The sequence below is a fragment of the Pelodiscus sinensis genome, chromosome 2 (genome assembly GCF_052426305.1).
Source record: "Pelodiscus sinensis isolate ZL-2025 chromosome 2, ASM5242630v1, whole genome shotgun sequence".
Lineage (NCBI taxonomy): Eukaryota > Metazoa > Chordata > Testudines > Trionychidae > Pelodiscus > Pelodiscus sinensis.
The window spans coordinates 179,853,886-179,878,852 of NC_143053.1; the positions used below are offsets into that span (position 1 = coordinate 179,853,886).

At 42.1% G+C, this 24,967-nt stretch overlaps 1 protein-coding gene across 5 annotated transcripts in view; it reads left to right on the plus strand.

Annotated features, from left to right (window-relative positions):
* ULK4 (unc-51 like kinase 4) overlaps positions 1 to 24,967 on the plus strand; it is a 428,077-nt gene that overhangs the window by 200,226 nt on the left and 202,884 nt on the right. For all 5 annotated transcript variants that reach the window (XR_012901902.2, XM_006131810.5, XM_025189026.3 and 2 more), the window contains exon 31: positions 7,633 to 7,681. Coding sequence is in view for 4 of the 5 variants with exons in the window: in XM_006131810.5 (XP_006131872.3) it covers positions 7,633 to 7,681 (49 nt within the window). In the remaining variant the exon portion in view is untranslated. The remainder of the gene's footprint in view (positions 1 to 7,632; positions 7,682 to 24,967) is intronic.

Consider the following 24,967-nt stretch of genomic DNA (forward strand, 5'->3'; position numbering starts at 1 on the left):
GAGTTAGGGGATGTGAGAGGCTCAGGACAGGGGGGTTCTGATATATGATAGGCTCAGGGTTGGGGTCTAGGGAGAGTGCAGGAGTGTTAAGATGCTGTGGCCAGATGGGGGCTTGGCCCCAATTAGGGGCTTGTTGGCCAGGCTTCATTTTTAAATATAATATTGTGTCAAGCACGCAATATTTCAGCATTGTCTTTATTTATGAGAGAAGTGGGGAACATGTTTTGGGCCAGAAGTCACTGACCCATAGAAAAATCAGTCGGGGACCACACAAGTAAGATGCAAACCCCCCCCCCAAAAAAAAAAACCCTCCAAAAAACCTGAAGCCTCACTGATGTGGCCCCAACTGAGACACCTCATTCCCCTGGCACTCCAGCCCCATGTGAGGGAGGGTAGGTAGGACTGAGGTTCAGGCAAAATTAACAGGGTTAGTGGAATTTGTGGGCCCTTCTACACTCTGAGGTGGGGCCAAAAATGAGGGATCCAGTGTGCAGGACACATCTGCCAGTGAGTGGGATAGGGATGGGATAGTAATATGCCCTAACCTCAGTCAAAGCTCTTACTTGTGGCCATTTTCCCATTCTGCACTAGCTCATCCACCTGTTTATGCCCATCTGCCCCCCACCAATCAGCCATAATTATAATATGCAGTGACCATCCTTTTAACCAATGGTAATGTTCTGCTACCCAGAACAGCCATCTCAGTTGGGTAGCAAGTGCCTGGCCCCATGCTTAGAGCACATACACAGCAAGCAAAGCTTTTGGAGGACTACAGCTGCTGTGGTGTCTGTTTTCAGGGCTTCTGAGGTAGGGCAGGCAAGGAAGGGGTCACCAGGATGAAAGGGGGAAGCACAGGGTCACCAGTACTGGTGGGGAGAACATAGGGAAGGGAGAGATAAGGGCAGAGGGCTGTGCCCTGATAGAGAGAGAAATGAGTATGGAAGAAGTAGCTAAGTGAGGCAAGGATCCTGAGGAAGAGGGAACTGAAGAAAAGGAAGAGGGGCTAGGGGTTGCTCAGTGGGTTATGGAGTCAATTTGCCCTCAGAGTAGCATGGAGCAACCTCACCTCTCATTGGGAAGAGACAGAAAACAGACCCTACACACTTTGAATTTAACTTTACTGGGTTTGGGTCTCAGGTCCAGTGAAATATATGAGCAATAAGGATTTGCCTTGTGTTCAGTTCCCACACCATAGGTTTCTTTTTGGTCATAATGTCTAAAAAATAAATCCTTCTGCCCATAGTTTTATATCCAAGTACAAGTCTCAGCTCATCCTGTTAGTGATAAGTATTTATGAATATCGGGATGGATGACTGCATGCCTTTATAACATCACACTATCAATTACATGTTCTGAGTCCCAACTGGTTATTTAAATATGGCCTAGATAAAATATTGTGCACAGTGTCATTTATATATGCAAATAAAAGATAATGCTAAATATATGAACATTCAGTATATTTTTCCAAACAATGTGCAATATGCATGATTGATTAATATAATAAAGTATTTGTGTGTTTCTTCCTTTGATAACGTATTTCAAGATACAGCCATTTATAAAGTGAGTTCAACAGATTAATTCAAAATCAATTTATTTCTCTTCAGATATCAAGACTTTTCTTGGGATATACCTAGACTACGTTTTTCTTTTGAAATAAGATATGTAAATTTGGTGCTAATTTGCATATGTTCTTCTGATCACTTTTTTGAAAAAACTTTAGTTTAGATGCAATTCTTTAAAAAAAAAAATTTTTATGAAAGAACCTTCTTCCTGAAAAATTGAGGTTTACAGGTTTTTTCGAAAAAGGGTTTTTTCAAAAGAACCGCGTCTAAACTGCTTGCTTTTTCGAAAAATACTCTTTCGAAAAGCGATTGGAAGAAGATATGCAAATTACCACTGAATTTGCATATCTTCTTTCGAAAGAAAAACAATCTAGACGCGCCCTTGGATAAAACTCAGAATTCTCTCTAAATTGTAGCTAGCACCGCCAAACACAGTAACATCTGTCTCACCCCACTGCATATATACCCAAAATTCCCATGGGGCCAATTTTAATTTTTTCACAGATATGTGGTAATATATGACTTGACTTCATGCATTTAGTCTTGAATGCAGAGGGTTTTTTTTAAAGCCGGCAGCTTTTCCACACTTGCATTTTAAACGTTTGCAGATAATCTTATAATCTAAGAATGATCACTTTTATCTTAGCTCTGCTTTGTCATAAAATAATGAGCAGAATGTATAGGTAATTTATGGAGCTTTGTAATAATTAGGATTCTTTGAATTCCATGGCCACAGAGCGTGCTTTATAATTAAGATGACAATTTAATTGTGGGCATTTTTAGTAAAAATCATGGATTGATATTAAACAAAAAACAAAAAAATCAGGACCCCTGACCTGTCCATGACTTACATCATAAATATCCCTGATGGAATTTTTGGGAGTAGAGTGAGAAGAGCCCGAGAGGCCAATTATACCAGCAGGGAGGGAAACCTAGGGAGCCCACAACATCAGCTGGGGGCGAGCGGTGCCCACTTCTGCTCTGACTGCCACCGAGGAGGGGAGAAGAGGTCCCAGTAGGCTTGACACTGCTCTAGCCACCCTGGGACTGGTGTCAAGAGGCAACAAGCTGTGATGCTCCCACTGCCCCATGATCCACTGTCAGGGGGACCCCCAAGTGTCAGCCACATCAGCTTCTCCTATCACCTGGTGATGTCCAGCTGCTATAACAACCTCTTGTTGCCATTGGAAGCTGGATCAGATAACCTTCCTGTTGCTGTAATCTGTGTAAAGGATCTGCAGGTCTTGCCATTAATTTCACAGGTACCAGAATTTGCCCCAAACTGAATTTTTTTCTTTAACTGAAATAATCATATACCTTTTTATTACTGTGTATTCCTCTTTTACACTGTTTTATATAGAACATGTTGTATTGTTTGTAAATATGTTTTACATATCTTTATGTGGAAGGGAAATTGATTACATCTGAGTATCTGTGCACATGTATTGTTTTCATCTATGTGTGCAGCTACCACAACAATTGTATCCCATTTGTTTTCAGTTGATTAGCAGGTGTGCACCATCTATTTCTATAAACTTGTCAGCTCTGCAAATTCTAAAACTCTTAATGTGCATTTAAAAGATAGGAAGAAAAATAATCAATACTAAGTTTTAGGTGATGGCGAAGGGGTAGGAAATAACAAACATTACATGGAGTGAATGAGAACTTAGATTTTCAACATATTTCATAGAATCATAGAATAATAGGACTGGAAGGGACCTCGAGAGGTCATCGAGTCCAGCCCCCCGCCCCCGCCCAAGCTCCATCTACACCATCCCTGACAGATGTCTATCTAACCTGTTCTTAAATATCTCCAGAGAGGGAGATTCCACCACCTCCCTTGGCAATTTATTCCAATATTTGACCACCCTGACAGTTAGGAATTTTTTCCTAATGTCCAATCTAAACCTCCCCTGCTGCACTTTAAGCCCATATTTGCCTCACCTCTCATTAATACTCATTTTTTCTGAACACAAATGTGTCTATTCACTTGAAAAGTATGCTCCCGTTTATTCCCTGTCCTTCACAGTAAAGTTGTCTTCCGATATTTTTATTGAATATGAAAATTAGCTAGCAGCATATTATTGTATAACAAATTGCTTATTAACCAGAATTTAGCTTCCCTACATAGCAGTATTATGAAATGTTCAGAAGTTCAGGTATGAAACTGAACCCTTGGGAGATAATTTATTATAGGCAAAAAATCTATTATTTAATTCACCTAAGGCAGTGGTCACCAACCAGTAGATCAGATCTACTGGTAGATCTTGGAGCCTTTGATGGGTGATCCTGAGAGGTTTGGCTAGAAGGCTGTCAAGTGCAGGCACTTCATCTGCCCCCTAAAGCACTTCTGTGCAGCTTCTGCCCTCTGCCTTGGAGTTGCTCCCCACCCGTGGGAGCCTCCTGCTGGCTATGCAGGGCATGGGAAGAAGAGGAAGAGGAGAAGGGGTGAGCCTGCCTTAGCTCCCTGCACCACAACCACCAGAAGCCACCTGTGGTAAGCGGTGCCTAGCTCGAGCCTGCATTCCAAACCCTGGCCCCAGTCCTGAACCTCTCCTGCACCCAAAACTCCTGCCTCCAGCCTGATAAAAGTGAGTGAGGATGAGGGAGGGAGGATGGAGTGAGCAGGGCGGGGCCTCAGGGAAGGGGCAGGAAGGAGGTGGAGCAAGGGTGTTTGGGCTTGAGGTAGATCCTGGATTGCACTTAAATTCAAAAAGTGATCTCATGCTTAAAAAGGTTGGAGACCACTGACCTAGGGTATGTCTATACTTGCACCCTAGAACTAGGGATGCAAATGTAGGCATTCGAAATAGTCAGTGAAGCGGGGATTTAAATATCCCGTGCTTCATTAGCATGATCTCGATGGTGCATTATTCTGAATGCCAGCTGTTTTGAATCAGGAAGTGTGTGCCAGGACGTGTTAGTTTGAACCAAAGCCCTTGGTTTGAACTAATGTTACTCTTCAAAAAATGAGACTTATAAGGGTAGGGAAAATGTTAAATCTATTTTTACTCTTTATGTGTGTTTTATACTTCAAAGAGAAAATATAATTGATAAAATGGATGTTCAGGTTTTGGATGGCTCACAAGCTTGATATCAGGAGTCTTGCAGTTGTCAATCACCAGCTGAAATCCATCTTGACATGACAGTTAAATCACCAATATGAAATGAGTTTGTGGGGTCTGTTGAATTCCTAACAGCTTTTCGCCAGAATAAGGCGACCAACAAAGATACAATATTTAAATTCCAGGGCAAAAAAAAGAATCAGCATGTACCTGGTTTACACTGTGTTTCTTTAAAGAAAATTCAAAGGCTAATGTTTGTCAGGCTGAAGCAATTATTCTGAAATATGAGTCTCTCCCTTATTGTTTTGGTCTATACTTGTTTTTATTTCAACAAAACAAGTCATGTATCATATTAAAATAATTAAAAAGTACCTTAACTTTATAATTAAAAATTATGAAGATTATTATATATGAGCAAATAACAATTTTACCCATCAAATTATTGTATTATATTCAAACAAGACCTGAAAAAATATTATACAATATAGCTAAAACATAATCTATAATAATACATAATTACAACTTTCCAATAAATGTACATTGGTGGCCCTGAAAGCTATCAGTTTCTGTTTGTGTGGCCCTCAGTAGGCTTCGAGTTTGACATGCCTGTCTTACAGAGAATGAATGGCCCTCTTACACCTCCCTCCACACAAGGTTGTGAATAAACACAGGTATGCTTTTGCTAACATTATCAGTCTAGCACCATTCATAAACAATATGTTCTCTTCGTATATTTATTTTTTTAAATAACACAATCATTTTGTACTAAACAGCCCCATAAAAAGCAGTTGTTCTACTTTATTGTAGTATTCCCTGGAGATATTACAATGATTTTTTTTCTTTACTGTTATTCATCTTTCCTAGTTAGCAAATGTTTCCCCATATTTCCAACAGAGCACATTGTAACATGTTTTTGTTCAAATCCTGATTTGGGGGTTGCCTCACACAAAATAGAATGGGTTATTCTTTTAAATAAATTGTTTCTTTGTTAATTGTTGGTATTAATTGATAACATCCAGACAGCATAGAATAGAAGGAAGAGGCAACCTCCCTGAAATGTAAGGGTATGGAGCTGGACACAGCAGTTTGGGGATGGGTAGCTGTTGAAAGGGACAGGGTCAGAAGTAAACAGGGTCAAACTGTGTGGGAGCAGGGTGATAGAAACAAAAGGGCAGGTTGGTGAGATATAAGTACTCATTTGAAGGGCTTAGGTTGGTGGAATACTCTGAAAGAGTAGATTCTAGGCATCTCCAATTGTGGAACCAAAATTAGTAGACACTTAAACAATTTTGGCCTTGAGCTCTCAATATTTCAGCTTCTCATTTGTACAATGGGGATAACAATGCCACCTAATCTCAAAGGAAGGTTGGGAAGGTAGTTATTGTATCTTAATGCTTCACAATCATAAATGATGAAAGCACCATGTGAAAGCCCCTGGGAAAATTAATAATTTGTTATTCAGTGCCATGGTTTGGATGGTGTGGTGACTAAGCCATAGTGCAGCGTACTGTTGGGATTTTGTGGTTCCCAGAAAGTCAGGTGCTGGGCAGAATCAAGGGTCTTCAATTCAATTCAATTCAATTCAATTCAATTCAATTCAATTCAATACAATTCAATACTTTATTCAATGTGCACAAAGAGAGAGCCCCCTGGTACTAAAATCAGCCAGAGCCCCTCGAGCAAAGAGCCCCTCCCCTTGCTGTTTTATAGCACATGGTTACAGGTTACATAACACAAACTTCTAAACCAATCAGATTCAACCTTTCCATATATGGCTTTGTTTGTCACATGCTTGTACTTCTCCACTCCACATGTTGAGTTCACCCCCCTCCCCTTGGCCTTTTCTAGGCTGTTGCTAGGGTGGTGAGCCACAGCATGCTTCTTTATGCATACCTACTTTCCAAACCACATTTTGTTTAAAATGAACACATGCATACCCTTCAGTACTGAGTGATGAGGATAAAATGAAATAGTGATTAGCAATCCAACCAGTGAGCACTGTCTATCTTGTGCATTGAAAGACATAGGAGACATATGGGGTAAAAAGAATACCATGTAGTCTTTAACTGCTTGCTCACATAATGGAGAGACACCAGGGTACCAAATTAAGTTGGGAAAAGCAAGTTCTGGCATTTTTGAACTTTTTAGTGTTTGCATTCTTTGTGTTTTTAACAGTTGGATTTTTGTATTAAATCTTAAAAAAATAAGATTAAATTATTAAACAGAGTAGAATACTTAAAGCAAGTCAGATTTCAGCTGTTTGGAAACAAGGGGCTGGTTATGCTTCCCAATCAAATCAATGGGAGTTAATATAAAAGGAGACAAATTTAATCCATGATTATTTAACAAGGGGTTGTGAAGGTGTTGTAGATATTAATTTATTAATACATGTAAAAAATGTTGCAATAGCCTGATGAAAAATGTTGTATAAATCTAAATTGTTGTTGCTGTTTTTTGCAAATATTACCCTATGATATATGATCTGTGTCTGATTATTATGGAGAAAATATTTAGAATATTCTGTTTGAGCCGTTCCCAACACTTTAAAAAAATGCTGCAGATACATTGAACGTTATTATTTTAAAATAGAGAAGATAGTTAATTGGGCATAGATGCAAAATTACCACACAGCATACTTATAATTTCACTGTATGCTTTGTGCTCTATTAATTCACATTATTTCACCATTTACATTGCTTGTTTGATAGTGTGTTTTTGAATTTTAATTAATTTTTGCCCTTTTAAAAATACTGTATTAATTTTCTTCCAGTTCCACTCATTTGCCTCACATCAGTAAGGCCAGGCCAAAGAGTAATTTCCACTGAAGAATTACATTGCTGTTTCTATTTAAGAGCTGGAGTGAAATTCATTATATGAAAAGTTAGTCAAAGAATAAAGTTCTAGGTCACAGATTTTAATATTAAAGACTTGTGCAGCACTCCTTCCTGTGTATGTTCATTGTGTTAAATAACAGATCATTAAAAAAATAACAATTTTTTTTACAGCCTTGTTGAAGAAAGTAAACTTGTTCCAACACTTTTCCAAGTTATTTTGGTAAGAACACATTTTATTTTACATTTAATTTTAAACAGCTTTTAAGCAATTTTAGCATAGTATTAAATGGCCTGATTAAAAATTCTGTTCATATTTTTTTCTCTTATAGTGATATGTCTTCATTTATATGAATTGTATGAGTCTCATCAGGTTGTTCACCATCATGATTTCTATCACCATAGAATGTTCTAGCATATACCTAACAAGCAGATATATATGTGGAATCTCACCAGCTGTTTACCATAGCAAAGATTTCCTTTCATAAGCCAAAGGAAATCCCTTCATCAGATCTTATTAATCGCCTTTGAGTTTTAATGAATACTGTACCACATACTTGTGATCTATCACAAAAGAAATAGCTTCCATTTTTACTAGAAGCATCAGTTTGTTTTGTTGTATAGGTTTAAAGAAAACTGCCTTCACTCTGCTTATTATACTGATAATGCTATGCAAACTCCTGATACTTGCTTTAGATCCCCCTCTCCTTTTGGGAGGCAAGGATACTAAAAGTTAAGGTGAATATTGTGGATAGTCACAGTCTAAGGTGGGAAAATTAATTTCCATCCCCTAAATATAGTTCTGCTGGTACAAAAGTTCAGAAAACTCAGGTAGATAGTTCATGTTACTGGAGAACTGAAAGAATATTTTTAAACCAGTCTGCCAATATGCACTTACAGCTACATATTGCATTGCCGCTTGAAGTACTGCAAGAAGTTATATGTAGCAAATCAAACACAATTAATATAAAATATGAGTACAAAATAAAAAGAGGTGAAAAGACTTGTACATTTAATATAAATATATTTATGTATTATATATTGCAGAAATTGTTCACAAGTCCATCTTTCTGTTGTCTGAAATTGTATATAAGTGAGAATGTATCTGCTGTAGCTCGTTTAGTGTTGCAGTTGGAAACTACACAAGGGCTAAAAGGAACACAAGAAGTGTGACTGCTGGCCAGATCACAGGAGTGGTCAGGCAAGTCCAATAGTGTGTGTTCAACAGTGGCCACTATCCCAATAATGGAATAATTTAACTTGTTATTTCTTTGCTCAGAAGGTTATCTACTTAGACTGGTATTTTTCACTTAATTGTCATGAGCTTTGCTGATGCAGTTACTGTGGCTCGATGCAACACCACTTCAAACATCTCCATTGGGAACATTGCAATGTTTTCCTTACTTCTATTACAATTCAGTCACCTTTTCAAAACTAATAAAACATCTCAGCCAGATAAGACATGTAATAATGCTCCTAAAGAACAAATGGTTAGCCTTTTAAAATGGCTCTGATTGTACAAATGATAGGTAGTTTGAAAACCTTTCCCAAGAAGGCATAGGCACACTCCACATTTTCCTTTTCTCCCTGCATCTACACAAAGGGCAGTCATAAATGTAAGGTTCTTCACAGGCTAAAGAGGGAGATTTTGGAGCTGCTTATTAAAATATTGGTATCATAGATCATTTCCAGTTCTTTCTCATTCCCTTTTACTTGTGTTTATTCACAAATTCATACTAGAGAAGTTACACATTTTGTCATTGTGCCATTGATGAATACAAAATTTGTGATTTATGGAAGGGAAGCACATTGCATACTTTTGTATTGTAACTTCCTTTAAATTTAGTTTTCCTTACTAAATGGTATGGTTCTGAACCAGTTTTGATTTTCCCTGCTTAGGTTTAAGTATTTTCATCATCTTTCTTTCATTGCAGTGATTTATTTCACAGCCCATTATTATAAATCACTTTACTACTGAATAACCCAGATAAACTCCTTTTTATTAAATGAACTGTTCATTGCAGATATATTTTTTCAGCAGCATCCATAATATTTTGGTCGTGACATTTTATCTACATTCATGAATATACAAATCTTTGAGAAGCAATTCTTGTGGCTAATATTAACAATAAAAACAATGATAATACAATGTACATTGGACAAATGAATAATTTTGATCTCGTTTAAGTCCTATTTATAAATAGTAACTGAAGAAAGGCACAGTAAAATTTGTAAGTTTTGTAGGAAAGCACACAACAGACTAACTCTTGAAGTTCATCCCTTAAAACTCTGGCTTTTTGCTGATTCTCAGCAAATGAATTTTTAGAAGTACATACTGTGTATAAAAGATCCATAGCTACAATCTCAGTAGAGTTAATTACAGGAATCTGTCTCAGATTTAGGAGAAAAGACTTAATGATTTTTTTGTTTCAGAAGATAATGACCTTTATCTGAAAAAGTAACCTGTGTTATCTGAGGTACATTGTGTAAAAATGGGAGAAATTGGAGTCAGTAATTTTGTTTTCATTTCACAGTTTGATCTGATGTGATCTCAAAATAGCTTCTAGAGAATAAAGAGAACCTTAACTAGCTGAAAATTGTCTGACGTTTGGTCCATAAAAATGTCATGGGTATCCTATACTGCTTGGGTGTGGGAATGAATCAGTTTTAGAGGGAAAAATTCCTCTATCAGCATGCAGTATTTTCCTAAGAGAGGTTTGCATTTCCTGTGTTACAGTTATGATGTTCCCCAAGAATACCCTCAGCTGTGAGGCACCTTGCTACTACCTGCCATTAGTGTGAAGCAGTCTTGTCTGTGCCTGCTATAGATCAGCTCCCTGAAACCAATAGGTTCTCGCAGTATAAACACTGTCTTCCAGATCTCCACAGGGCTTTCTGTACAGGTGTGATATGTGCAAGCTAACCCCCTACATTCTATTGCCTGCAGTGTCCATCCCCTTGTCCCTAAACACAGAATTACCAGAACTGCTGTTCCCAAAGGAACAGGAGATGCCATCTTCTAAGGACAATCACTTTGCTTAACATCACAGCACTTATTATTTTCACCATTAATATACATAAGTCTGACATATTATTTTAATATGGTAAATTTAAAAAACAACCAATAGTCTGGTAGCACTTTATAGACTAACAAATCATGTAGATAATATCATGAGCTTTTGTGGGCACAGCCCACTTCTTCAGATGACCGGAGTTTTGAGTTTAGGATGTTCGGACCCAAAATAATTAGGGGAGATGGGAGAGGGGTAAAGGAAAAAAATGGAAGGGAGTGGGAAACAAGAAGCAGAGGGTATGTAAACATCAAAAGGAAAACCAAACAGGCAAAACTGGTAATCTATAAGCACTTAAAAATTGGATAGTTAAAAGAAGCAGATAAGGATCATAGGATAGCAATTAGAGAGGAAGAGTACTAACACAAGAATCTACACAGGTAAAGAGCTGTTGGCACCTTCATTGTTTGTTTGGTTGATAATATCCCAGCCATCCATTATCTCGATTGAGGCCATAAGTGTGAGAATTAAATTTGTGGATGAATTGTAATTCCAATCCTTCTCTGTGTATTTGGCTTGTAGAATTGGTCTGTAACAAGACAACCACTTGGAGATCTTTTGAAATGTGACCAGGTAGATTGAAGTGTTCCCCAACAGGTTTCTGTATGTTCCCTTCATGGATATCTAATTTGTGTCCATTGATTCTTTCCCATAGGGACTGTCCAGTTTGTCCAATATATATATAGCAATGGGGCATTTGATGGAATAGATCAAATTACTGGATGTGCAGTTAAATGAGCCTCTGATTTGGTAGCTTATGTTGTTGGCTCTAATAATGAATTCGCTTGTATAGATATGTGGACAGAGTTGGCATCACGGCTGATTGCAGGGCTGGGATCCTGGATGCTTATGATGCGGTTGTGTAGCATGGTTACCGGAAATAATTTGTTTCAGGTTGGGGGGTTGTCTGTAAGAAAGAATAGGCTTTTCCCCCCAAGGCCTCTGAGAGAAGGATCATTTTCCAAGATATGTTGCAGATTGTGTATAATGTTTTGGAGGGGTTTGAGTTGTGGACTGTAGGTAATAACAAATGGAATTCTGTTATTTTCTCTTTTGGGTCTGTCTTGAAGTAGTTCATGTCTGGGTACTTTTTTGGCTCTGTCAACCTGTTTGACAGATGAGGTGGCAGTTGTTGAAATCCTTGTGAAATTCTTCAAGGGTCTCTTTTTCATTGGTCGATATGATGAAGATGTCATCAATGTAGCATAAGTAAAGTAAGGGTGCTAAGGGGCAAGAGCTGAGGAAATGTTGTTCAAGGTCAGCCATAAAGATGTTGGCGCATTGTGATGCCATGCAGGTGACCATGGCTGTGCCACTGACTTGGAGGTGCAAATTGTCTCTGAATTGGAAGTAGTTGTGGGTGAGGACAAAGTCACAGAGCTCTGTAATCAGGTGTGCAGTGCTGTTATCGGAGATGGTGTTCTTGATGGCCTGTAATCCGTCTTCATGTGGAATGTTGGTGCAAAGGACTTCTATGTCCATAGTGGCCAGGATGGTATTTTCAGGTAGATTACTGATGTGGTGAAGTTTCCTCAGGAAGTCAGTGATTTCGTGGAGGTAGATAAGAGTGCTGGTAGCCCAGGGTCTGAGGAAGGAGTTGATATAGCCAGATAATCCAGTAGTAAGCATGCCAATGCTAGAGATGATTGGTTGTCCAGGTTATTGAAGCAAACAGTTAATATAAAACAATCATAAGATGCTTCCTAAGCATTTTCACACAGATCTGGTTGAGGCCCCATTTTCACAAAGCAAAATCACTATCCTTTTACATCTCCAGTTCAAGTTGCCAAGGTGTCATCTTAGCCTCCCAAATATAGTGGTGTAAAACTTTGGTGATTACACCAGATAGTATTCTCTCTCTTCTGCCCTGTCCTCTTTGCTAGTGATCAGTACCTTGATACTGACTTTTAAAACATATTCTCTCTCTTTTTCAGTGTTTTCATAATAATATTGATGACCAATGTGACACACAGCATTCTTTGAGAGTTCACATAGCATTCTTTGGTGAAGTAGAATTTATGTGCCAGACCCAACAGATACTTGTAATCCATTTGCACCTCCTGCTAGTTGGTATTAAGATTTTCTTGGGTCACGCCCATATGTGGCAATTCTTCGAGCAGTGTCCCATGGATGCTCCACTGTAGGTGTCGGGCTTATCCCAGTGCCGCAGATCAGAGATCTTTTCAGCCGTAGTCCACCGGACTTCACATACTCCAAGCGCATCTCGTGCCTTTCACGCCGTTTCTGAGTGTGCGGTCCAGCTCCCGCCAGTTCCTCGTGGCCATCCTCAGCTGCGGACGGAGTGAATGCTCTCTCCCTGATTCCTGTCAGGGACTGAGAGAACAAACTCTTTAGTAGTTAGTTTTTATAGTTAATAGTTGTTTAGTTGTAGTCAGTTTACCATTCAGAGTTACTCTCATTAAAAAAAGAAAAAAAGAAAAGAAGATAGTAATATTTGTCCCCTCCTTGACTCTCCACCTCAGTGAGAGCAGAGGACTTCCTGGTCGAGCCATACCTGGCTCCCCCGGTTTCAAAAAGTGCAGTTTATGCTGTGAGCCCATGCCAGCCTCAGACGGCCATTTGCTATGCATCAGGTGCCCGGGTGAGGGACACATACCACAAAAATGTCCAACTGTTTTAAACTGACTGCGCGAGTGAGAAGAGACAGGGAGATGAGATATGGATCCCTTCCAACCTTCTGTATCGGCCGGAATCACGCCAAAGGACACACATGCGAGGAGGAGGCCTTCTCCCTCACGTTCATTGCCCCCATCTCGAGTTAGCTCAGGGGACAAACCAGGCTCGGCAGTTACTCGCCGGCCTGACAGACATAAATATGGATGAAGCACCTCGGCACTGAATCCAACATTGTCCAAGGAACAGGAACCAAATACCATTACCACAGCCATCCAACACCAGCTCCTGCATCGGCACCGGTATCAGCACCTATGGCGGGCAGCACCGAGGCAGTCTCCCTCAACGCCAACACTGATGGCACGTTCCACGGCACCGGTCACTACGGTACCGGCAGTGCATTCGGCACGAGACAGAGAGCTGTCGCCAGGGTGCAAACAAGTGCCGGCACCGGCACCTCATCCAGCAATGTGGCACCGCTCAGTGCCAAAGGATGTCTCACACGCATCCAAGCAGCCACCATTAACACCAATATCAACGCCAGTATCTTCACCTGAGCAACCACCGGCATCGGCAATAGCGTCCCATAAGTTGTGCAAATTACCAAAGCCTTCACCTAGCCCGGAGCATATTGCATTCTCTCCAGAACCACCCTCTCCATCTCCAGTATGCTCCTATCTGTCTGATCACTCGGCTAGACATGACACCGCAAGCAGGGGCTACCACATACCATTGTATGCTTCACCTCATTACCGTTGGCACCGAGTTTTGCCTCTGTCTTAACACATTCCAGAGACAGATCACAGTCACCTAGATCCCCGATGATCTCTACATACTACAGGTGCCATGATTTTCACAGGAGCAGGTACTCTCCCAGATCCTCTCCACGCCGTCTGTATTGTTACGATAGAGACAGGTACCACGATTATTACTACAGACCTTGCTCGTTTTCTTCACATTGCAATACTACCAGATCGCCTTCCTCTCACCAACGTTGCACCTCAGGAAACAGGGCACGCTCCCCAGCTCAGTCGGGAACAAGACCATCCACTCCAACGGGAATTGCCCTTCCCACACAGCAACAAATGGAACATGAAGAGGGCCAACTGTCTGAACATGAGGAGCCACAGGGACAATCCCCCGTCATCCTCATCCTCCTTGCCTGACGATGCCGTCTCTCCTGGGGATGTGTCTCCTGCTGACTATGTCCATCAGTTTCAGGAGCTGTTCAAGAGAGTTGCCGATAACCAGCAGGTGCAACTATCCAAGGTCCAGCAAAAGCAGCACCGCTTCTTGAGAAACTTGCAGCCTTCCCAAAGATCAAAGGTTGCCCTCCATCTTGATGAGGCCATCTTAGAAATAGCGGACAATATATGGCAGACACCAGCCTCGACCCCCCCGAAAGTAAGCGGACAGAAAGTATTTTGTTCTTGCAAAAGGCATGGAGTTCCTTTTCACGCACTCTCAACCAAACTCTTGGTTGTGGATGGTCAACACGGACAAAGACAGAAATACCTGGATCTCTTTGGATGCAAGGTCTACTCATCTGCTACACTGACCTTAAGAATGGCCAACTACACCATGCTCTTGGCCAATCACAATTTCGACAACTATTCGAAATTGGTCCTACTGTTGGAACATCAGCTGGACAATAAGCGCGGGGTGCTTAAAGCAGTAGTGCAGGAGGGGTACACGACATCTCGAACATCATTACACATAGCCCTCGACACTGTGGATACTGTAGCACGAACCACCGCCACATCAGTGGTTATGAGCGGAACGTCATGGCTACAGCAAGCTGCAGTACCGAAAGATCTCATAGAATCATAGAATAATAGGACTGGAAGGGACCTCAAGAGGTCATCGAGTCCAGCCACCCGGCCTCAAGGCAGGACCAAGCTCCGTCTACACCATCCCTGACAGATGTCTATCTAACCTGTTCTTAAATATCTCCAGAGAGGGAGATTCCACCACCTCCCTTGGCAATTTATTCCAATATTTGACCACCCTGACAGTTAGGAATTTTTTCCTAACGTCCAATCTAAACCTCCCTTGCTGCACTTTAAGCCCATTACTCCTTGTCCTGTCCTCAAACCAAGAGGAACAAATTTTCTCCTTCCTCCTTGTGACACCCTTTTAGATATTTGAAAACCGCTATCATGTTCCCCCTTAATCTTCTTTTTTCCAAACTAAACAAGCCCAGTTCATGAAGCCTGGCTTCATAGGTCATGTTCTCTAAACTTTTAATCATTCTTGTCGCTCTTCTCTGTACCCTTTCCAATTTCTCCACATCTTTCTTGAAATGTGGCGCCCAGAACTGGACACAGTACTCCAGCTGAGGCCTAACTAGTGCAGAGTAGAGCGGCAGAATGACTTCACGAGTTTTGCTTACAACACACCTGTTGCTACAACCTAGAATCATATTTGCTTTTTTTGCAACAGCATCACACTGTTGACTCTCATTCAACTTGTGGTCCACTATGACCCCTAGATCCCTTTCCGCCATGCTCCTTCCTAGACAGTCGCTTCCCATCTTGTATGTATGGAACTGATTGTTCCTTCCTAAGTGGAGCACTTTGCATTTCTCTTTATTAAACCTCATCCTGTTTACCTCTGACCATTTCTCTAACTTGCTAAGGTCATTTTGAATTATGTCCCTATCCTCCAAAGAAGTTGCAACCCCACCCAGTTTGGTATCATCTGCTGTCAAAGGCTGAAGACCTCCCCTTTGACAGGCAGAGTCTTTTCACAGAAAAGACCAACCAAGTACTCCATTCCAGCAAGGATTTCAGGACCACACTTCAAACTCTCGGAATGTACACACCACCATATCGAAGAAAACGTGACACACCATATCAGAGACAAAGACCATTTTCGCAGGCACCCCTCAATACAGGCAACAAGAACATCAACGCACTAGACAGAGATAGTAAAAGAGATGACCACAAATTAGAATGTCTAATCAACAAACTGCCAGACAGCACGTTTGATGCCTCAGTCGAGGGACTACAAACCATCCCGTTCATCAACCACCATCGTTCTGTAGAAGCACTTTTTCACCATCGCCTAAGACCATTCCACCAGCAATGGGCCCAGATTACCACCAACTGATGGGTGTTTCAGTTGATCTATTAAGGATATGCTATCCCCTTTCTCTCACTTCCTCCTCCCACCCTTCCTCTCCATCCTCTTCAGGGACCCATTTCACGAGTCTCTTCTCAAATAAGAGATAACTCGTCTATCTATCTATCTAAAGGTACCAGACAAGTTCAAGGGCAAAGGTGTTTACTCCCGTTATTTCTTGGCTCAGAAAAAAACAGGAGGTTGGAGGCCAACCCTAGACTGTCGACACCTAAATTGGTGCCTTCGCAAACAGCATTTCAAAATGGTCACACTGGTGACTATTATTCCAGCATTGCAGAGCAGAGATTGGTTCACTTCCCTCGACTTGCAGGACGCATACTTTCACTTGACCATTCATCTGGCTCTGACGCTTCCTCCATTTTCGAATCGGCTCAGAGCATTTTCAGTACAAAGTCCTACCATTTGGCCTATCATCAGCCCTTAGGGTTTTCTCAAAAACACTGGCGGTAGTGACAGCATATTTCCGACGTGTGGGAGTCATGATATTTCCATACCTCGACGACTGCCTGATCAGAGCACCATCTTTCGCCGAAGTGCTTTGTGCTACCAGCACAACGAAATCTGTATTTGAGGCTCTTGGTTTATTAATCAATATCCTCAGTCCTCCTTGCAACTTCTCCAATCCATAGAGTTCATAGGCACATGCCTCGACTCCAACACGACATGCACATACCTACCAGCTAACAGATTTCAAACCATTCAACACCTCATACAGGTTCTTTCCACCATCCCAAGGGTCCCGATATTTACCTGTCTGGGATGGAAATAAGTTGTTCCCAATCGGTCAAACACATCCTACTACACAGTAGGAGATTTAGTACATGCAATACTTACCTGCATAAATGGCGACGGTTTGTTCATGGTGTTCCTCGGCTCAATTGGACCCCCTCTCGGTCCCTATTCACCGCATTCTAGACCATCTCCTAGAACTCAAACACTCCAGACTGGCATGCTCCTTTCTTAAGGTTCACATTGCGGCAATCACGGCCTTCAAAACTCTTATTGACGGCTACTTAGTATTTTCCCACTCTATGACAAAAAGGTTCATGAAGGCTCTAGAAAATCTAGAAAACAACCTATAGACCCTTGGAGTCTAGAGCTAGTCTTGGATGCATTAATGCGACCTCCTTTTGAGCCTTTAGCAACTTGTGACTTAAATACTTTAAACCTAAAGGTGGTTTTTCTGTTGGCAATAACCTCAGCTCAAAGGGTAAGCAAATCATCTGCCCTCTCTGCAACACCACCCTATACCATATTCACCCCTCACACAATAATACTTCGGCTTCTACCATCCTTTATACCAAAGGTCAATTTGGAGTTCCATATAAATGAACCCATAGTCCTTCCCACATTCTACCACATTCCTTGTCTCAACAGATGTGACTCCACATGTTGGATGTCCACTGGATGTTGGCATTCTACATCGATAAGACATGGAGTTTTTGGAAATCTCAGACTCTCCTTGTATCCACTGCAGACCACTTCAAAGGAAACTCCTTGTCCGCTCAGCGTATATCTAAGCTGATTGTCTCTTATATCACGCAGTGCTATTCACTACAGGGCAAGCCACTCCCACATTCCTTGAGAGCACACAAGAAGAGCGATGGCAACGTCATCCACCTTTCTCAAGGGAGTTCCCCTACGAGACATTTGTCGTGCAGCCACTTGGTCTTCCAGCCTTACTTTTGCTAAACATTATGCTATCTCTAACATTCAGATGAATGACGCAGCAGTGGCCTCTGCCATTCTCTGAATGGCAGAAAGGTGATAGCTCTGAATCCCGCCTCCTTTAATTAGGCTACTGCTATGAATTCACCTACAGTGGAGCACCCATGGGACACTGCTCGAAGTAGTAGTAGTTACTCATCTTGTGCAGTAACGATGGTTCTTCGACATGCGTATCCCGTGAGTGCTCCATGACCCGCCCTTCTCACCTCTTTGGAGTACCTTGTTTATTATGTCTTTCAGACCCTAGAGGATTAGGAGGAACTGGCGGGAGCCGGACTGCGCACTCAGAAACTGTGCGAATGGCACAAGACGCACATCGTGCATGCGCAGTCCGGCGGACTACAGCTAAAAAAGATCTCCGATCTGTGGCGCCAGGACAAGCCTGACACCTACAGTGGAGCACCCACGGGACACGCATCTCAAAGAACCATTGTTACTGCACAAGGTGAGTAACTTCTTCTTCTTCTTCTTCTCCCCTTGTAGTGGACCAGATATAGAAATTTCTTGGACTTCTTTAAAGTGGAGCACCTACCTAATCAAGACAACTAGGGAAGATTTTGAGACAAGTGCAATTGTAGTAAGCTTTGTCTTTATCTGTCTGGGAGGACAGACAGATAGAGCAGTTTATGGTAGCTATTGTTCTCTATGATCTCTATTTTACGTGAAAGGAAGAACTGAATGCTTGTAAAAAGCAGCTCTCCCTAGCTGACCTTAGAAAATTACCTGTCATCTATGGAAGAGAAAGAAAGATGCTAAGACACATTGTTTGTGTTCATGTGTATATATGCAAATTGGCCAGACTTAGTGGAAAAGGATTTAAGTGGAAAAGGATAACTTATCGGCCAGACTTAGTGGAAAACTTGTCCAGACTTAGTGGAAAAGGATAACTGATTCTGATCAGTTTGGTGACAGATAAGAACAAAATAATAATTTACATATTGCCCTTCATCTGTAGATCTCAAAACTCTGTATGAGCACATTAGGTTTCATCATACTCCTGAAAGGCAGATATTATTTTACCCTTGTTACAGATGGGTAGATGGACATCTTGAGTTGTTAACTGACTTGTGTAATGTGACAATGTGACATGGAGAGCCAGTGAGACAACTGGAAATAGAACCCTAGTTTCCTCATTCCAAGCCGAAACCATTTTATTCTAAGAAAATTAACTTTGATGTGTAGAACAGAGTTGGAGAGAGAGCTTGATTGGACCCTCAGCAACTATCCCAGCTTTCAGCATACAACCTTTTTTCCTCATGTGTTGACTTTTTCCTAAATCAATAAATGTCCGCAGAGTCAGAATCTGCACCTTTGTTTTACAGAGTGTGCATTATAGCTTCCTTTAAACTTTCCACTCCTTCTCTATGTCTATCCAGCAGGACATGGACTTTTCTGGTATGTAGAAATGGCTTATTCCCATAGTAAGATGGCAGGGAAAATGTGCCTGGATTGTGGCACTAGTCTTCCCCATGCCTGAAGTGCTGATGTGATGCCCCTTCTCTAGCCAGCTGTCTCTTCTATGGCCTTGATACATATTGTCTAATCAGCATCCAGAGGATCAGTGGGGGGCCAGCATGAACCTGTCTTCCCACTAATTTTGGGGCAGGAATGCTTTGATGCAGCCCTTGCCAGAGCACACTTGTATGGTCTACCAGGATGACAACTTCTTCATGGTTGGAACCTCTCCTTTCTTTACCTTCACCATGTGGGTGCAGAAAGCAAAGAAAGAACAGTAGAGCACAGCTTTAATGGCAGTAAGCATAATTAATTATGCATGTTCACTCAGTTCTTGGCCTCTTTGCTGAAACTGCCATCAAAGATGACCATTTGCACTAATTTGACAATACCTATGGGCATATTTGTGTTGTCATAAGCATAGGTCCACTCAAATGGGACTGAGACTACCAATTCCTTTCACACAGGCTAAGCAGGTGTCATGCTGAAACTTTCAGTCTCTACTAACCTGGGCTAGATTTTTACTGGAGGTTTAGCCAGTGTAAACTTCCATTACCAGTCAATCCTCTGAGCAATGCAATCGCCATATATTTTATACCTAAAGTTTTGATGGCTGAAAAGAACTCAGGCACCATGCTATTAGATTGAACTTGAGTTTATAGAATGGATATATTTACTTAAGGCTGCTGTTGATTATTGGGTTTTGATTAAACTTAATGATGGGTTGGGAAACGCATCTATGGATAGCATGGGAGGTCTCAGTGCAGATCAGCAAACTGGAGCTTCCTGAATAGCCACACCTTCCTGAATAGTCTCAGTATTTTTCATACATATGGACAATATCAATGTGACATATTAGGTGAACAGGAAAAGGGGAGCACACTCCAAATTGCTCTGACAAGAGGCACTCATGGTGACAGTTCCCCATTGAGGAGAGCACTGCTCCAAGAGCCAGTAAGTTGCCCAGTACCCTGAATCAATGTGGCCATCTACAGAATTTTTTTGTTGTTTGTTTTTGAAGCACTAGCAGAGTTCCCTGTAAGCTGTGTGCTAGTGTGTTCACTCAGGAGAGATTCAAATGCCACCCAGCTGATTAGCAGAGAACCCACTCTTAGGTTTTTTGTTTCTATTTATGATACACATTGGCACGTGCCTCAGTACACATAAAAAACTTATTCTACAAATGGATGGAAAAGATTAGAGGGAATATTGATCATGAGTGGTCCAATAGCCAGTTCCTCTGTGGGATCTTAATGTGGTCCTGGCAACTTTAATGAGATCTCTGTTCGAGTCCCTGGTAGGTATCTCTTCCCTTTCCACTTTCATCATAAACCTTCATTCCTGATTTTAATAACAGCAAGGAGAGTATGTGAATTGGAGGCTCTGGTGGCAGAGTCTCATTACACACAATTCTCCCATCAGGAAAGTGACTTTATAGCCACACCCAAAAATTTTGCCTGGAACTGTTTCTGTTTTTTTATTAAACTAGATTCTTTCCTAATTTACATTCATCTCTGGAGAAGCAATGTCTACATATGTTAGATGTTAGTTTTCTATCTGGACTGAACAATGTCATGCTTCGCCTTATCCATTTGTGTCTGTGCAGATCATAGCAGTCTCTTCACAGATGATCTCTAAACTTCCTGTATTAAGATTACATATAAAATAGCTTTCACTACATCTCGGTAAATGCAAGCTCATTCTAGGAGAGCTCAACCTATGTCAATATCATTCCTCAGTGATGTCAGTTTGGACACATTCCACCACTCATCCTCTATCCCCTCTGCATTGGAGTCTAATCTCTGGGCATTCAGTGAGAAAAGACTAAGGAGGTTGAGGAGACACTGTATTATATTGTCAAGGTTGGAGAGCTATGAGCACAAGGCATGACTGCTATCTCTTCTGGATACTTAGTCAAAATTTTCCTGCTCCAGTTAAGTGGAATCACACACATCTAAGAGGAATACACATCCTCAACACTGTTTGAAGAACCACAGTTACAGGAAGCAACCATTACTTTTCAAAGTTAGAATGCTGAGGAACATTCATTAGGCTGTTTTGGAGAGAAACTTTCACAGCAGCTGCCCCTGCTATTGCTATATCATAAGAAGTTAGATGATGACTACAGTTTCCAGAGCTTCTAATCCAGTGTCTTTTATGAGTGTTAAAGTCTCCCCAAAATGTTTTTAGAAGAAAAATGTTATAAAAGAAATTTTGTTGTATAACAGGAAAAAATTGTGTACACAGAATTATGTTGATAATTTTGATACTACAGGTTGGACCTCCTTTGTCCAGCACTCTTGGGACTTGACCCGTCCTGAATAAAGGAATTTGCCGTATATGGGGAGGTCTCCTGCCATTAGCCTTCCAGGACGCTCCCCCTCCCTGTAGTTAGCTCCGCTCCAGTCCTTCTGCCACTGGGTTCCAGCCTGCAGGGCTTGGACTTGGGCTCTGACCTGCTGGAGCTCCCCAGGGATGGAGCTCCCCAACATTCACAGCTCCTTTCTCCTCTGCCTGACTGTGGATCCCTGCTGGAGATGGGACTTGCCTGTCCCACTGCTGCCCCCCTGTCCGGGGCTCCCCAGGAACAGAGCTCTCTGGCTGTGTGGCCTCGCTTCTTCCCCACCCAGCTGGGGCTTCCCAGGGATGAAGTTTGCACTCCTGGGTGCCGGAGCTCTCTGATCCAGCAACATCCATGGCCCTGCTGGACCACGGATGTTGCCAGACTAAGGATGTTAAGGACTAGTCAGCTAGTCGACTATTCAATAAGCAAATGCTTATCGCATAGTTGAGTCGACTAGTTAATCCCCCCCTCTCCTGCCCCATCAGAGGCATCAGAGGAGGAGAGGGTACTTTAAAGTGGCAGCACTGCATGGAGCCCATCCCCACACTCTGTGTGGTGCTGCCGCTTTGAAACACCGTGGCAGCATTTCAAAGGGGCAGTACCGCACAGCTGACCCTGGGCTCCATGCGGTGCTGCCCCTTTGAAGTGCCGCCACAGCATTTCAAAGCAGCAGTGCCACATGGAGCCTGGGGTCAGCTGGGGATTCCCTAGCTGACCCCAGGCTCCCTGCGGAATTTCTGCAGAACCCGGAGTCCAGCGTGGCATTTCAAAGTGTGTGGAGCCCGGGATCAGCTGGGGATTCCCCACCTAATCCTGGGTTCTGGGGATGCTGCATGGAGCCTGGGGTCAGCTGAGGAGTCCCCAGCAGAGCCTAGGCTCTGTGTGGCATTTCAAAGTGGCAGTAGAGCATTTAGCCTGGGGTCAGCAGGGGACTCTGAGTCCCTCCCTGACCCCAGGCTCCATGAGGGTGCTTCCGCTTTGAAATGCACAAGAGCCCCTGCTGGGGACTCTTGTACATTTCAAAGCAGAAGCACCCACATGGAGCCAGGAGTCAGCGGGACTTCCTGCTGGCCCTGGGCTGCACGCAGGTTACCTCATTCCTCTTTTGAAATGTGTAAGAGCCCCAGCAGGAAATTCCATCAATGGAAATTCCATCTACTACTCGACTAGTAAATACTTGTTAATCAACGTCTTTATGCCAGACCAGAGAATCCTGGATTTCTGGGGTTCAACCTGTAGTATACCCTGAAAAATATATGATTTTGTTCCATTAATAAAACATGTGGAAAACTGCAATAATGGTTTGGTTTAAAAATAATCCTTGAACTGTAAATGCATAAATGTATGTGAATGGCAAGTTTTAAAATGTCAATAAAGATGTAAATGGTGGTATAAGTTAATGAACAGGGCTCGACAAACTATGTAATGTACTCGGCCGTGGCGAGTAGATTACAACCCGGAAGAGCCGGGTTCAGGCGATCTGCGCATGCGCAGAATGATCTGCACATGCGCAGATCGCCGGACAGCATGGCTGTCGAGTGGGGCTCACCACAGTTTGGCGAGCCCTGTTAATGAGTATGTAATTTGGTATAACTTGAGGCATCAGGGCTGTGGGTGAAGGGGTAGCTCAGGGCTGGGAATGTGGCCACTGCACTGCCCAGCTGCCGGATCCCCAGGTCGGCTGGGATCATGCTGCCTGGTTATTAGATCTCCAGGTTTGGATCCTTGAGGCCATGCTGCCCAGCGGCCGTGGGTGCTGGCTCAGGCCCATCAGTACTGGGGCTTCACCCTTCTATATCCAGCCATCTGCACTGAGACTAGGGGCCAAAGGGAATGGAAGTTCCGTGGACAGGGAGGTGTCAAGGCCTAATCCCCACTCTGGCATGATAAATACAGAAGTGGGGGCCCGTGACAGTACCCCAAAACCTTATCTTTCCAGGCTTTGGTATAAAACATCCCCCCCAAAAATCTTAAAAGCCTAGATTTTGGGGATAAAAATCCACTGCCACCACCCAAAGTAATGATAAGGAAACCAGGGAGAGACCACTTGGGAAATCTCAGCCCCTAAAGTAAAACCAGGGGACAAAAATTAACCAATACCTGGTTAATAAAAAGAAAAGAGAGAGAATTTTGTTATCACCACAATATTCCTGTTACAAGCATAATGACTAGATGGAAAAGTCACCAATTAATATACTCATGGGGAGTTCCACCATGGGCCAAAGGAGAGAAACTTCGTTACAAAGGAGAGAACTTAATTACAAAGGAGAGAAAAATCCATTTTTAAATGCATAGACATCAGATTCCCATTCCCAAACTATAAAACAATAAAACCCAATGGATTTATCTAAACTTTACCCTACTTATAGATAATGAAGAGTCTTTTCTTGGAGCAAGACATTTGTCTGTCCCCCTCAGTAGCTGGAGAGAAACTGTTCAGGGACAAGGGATGGAAACATTCCTTTGTCTCAGTTTGAAATCCCTATCTGCATATCTATTGGTTGAGCAGATACCTGGCTAGATAAGGGACATAGTTAACCCCTTAGTTGCTAGGCTGCTGGCTAACCCTCATGGTCATGACAGGAGGGCAGAAAGGAAATGGAGGGGTGGACCACTCATGCCCAGCAAGAGAACCTTACCCATATACATTGGCCAGCAGCAGCCAGAGCCCCGTCCCCTGCTGGCCACTCTCTTACTGGTGTACTAGCTTACTTTCACCTTTGTTTCCATGCCCCTATTATATTATCTTTACACCGTATGAAACTAATGAATGTGTCCTCCTATCTGAAATTCAGTATCAGTATATTACTGAATAAAGTATCATGAGATTTCGTGGGCACAGCTCAGTTCCCAGTTCGTGGGTTGTGCCCACAAAAGTTCATGATACCATCTACATGTTTTGTTAGTCTTTAAGGCGCTACCAGACTATTTGTTGTTTTTTAAGTTTTTCCTGTTACAGACTAACTTGGCTACCCCTCTGAAGCTTTTGAATAAAGTATGTTTTTGTACACACATTAGCAGAATACTGTTAGAAGGCTTAACTAATGTTACTGGAAATATGTTTTATCTCCATATTGAAAATTTGTGTATTTGTGTTTCCATAATAAAACTAGTGCCAACATTTTGCTAAGTT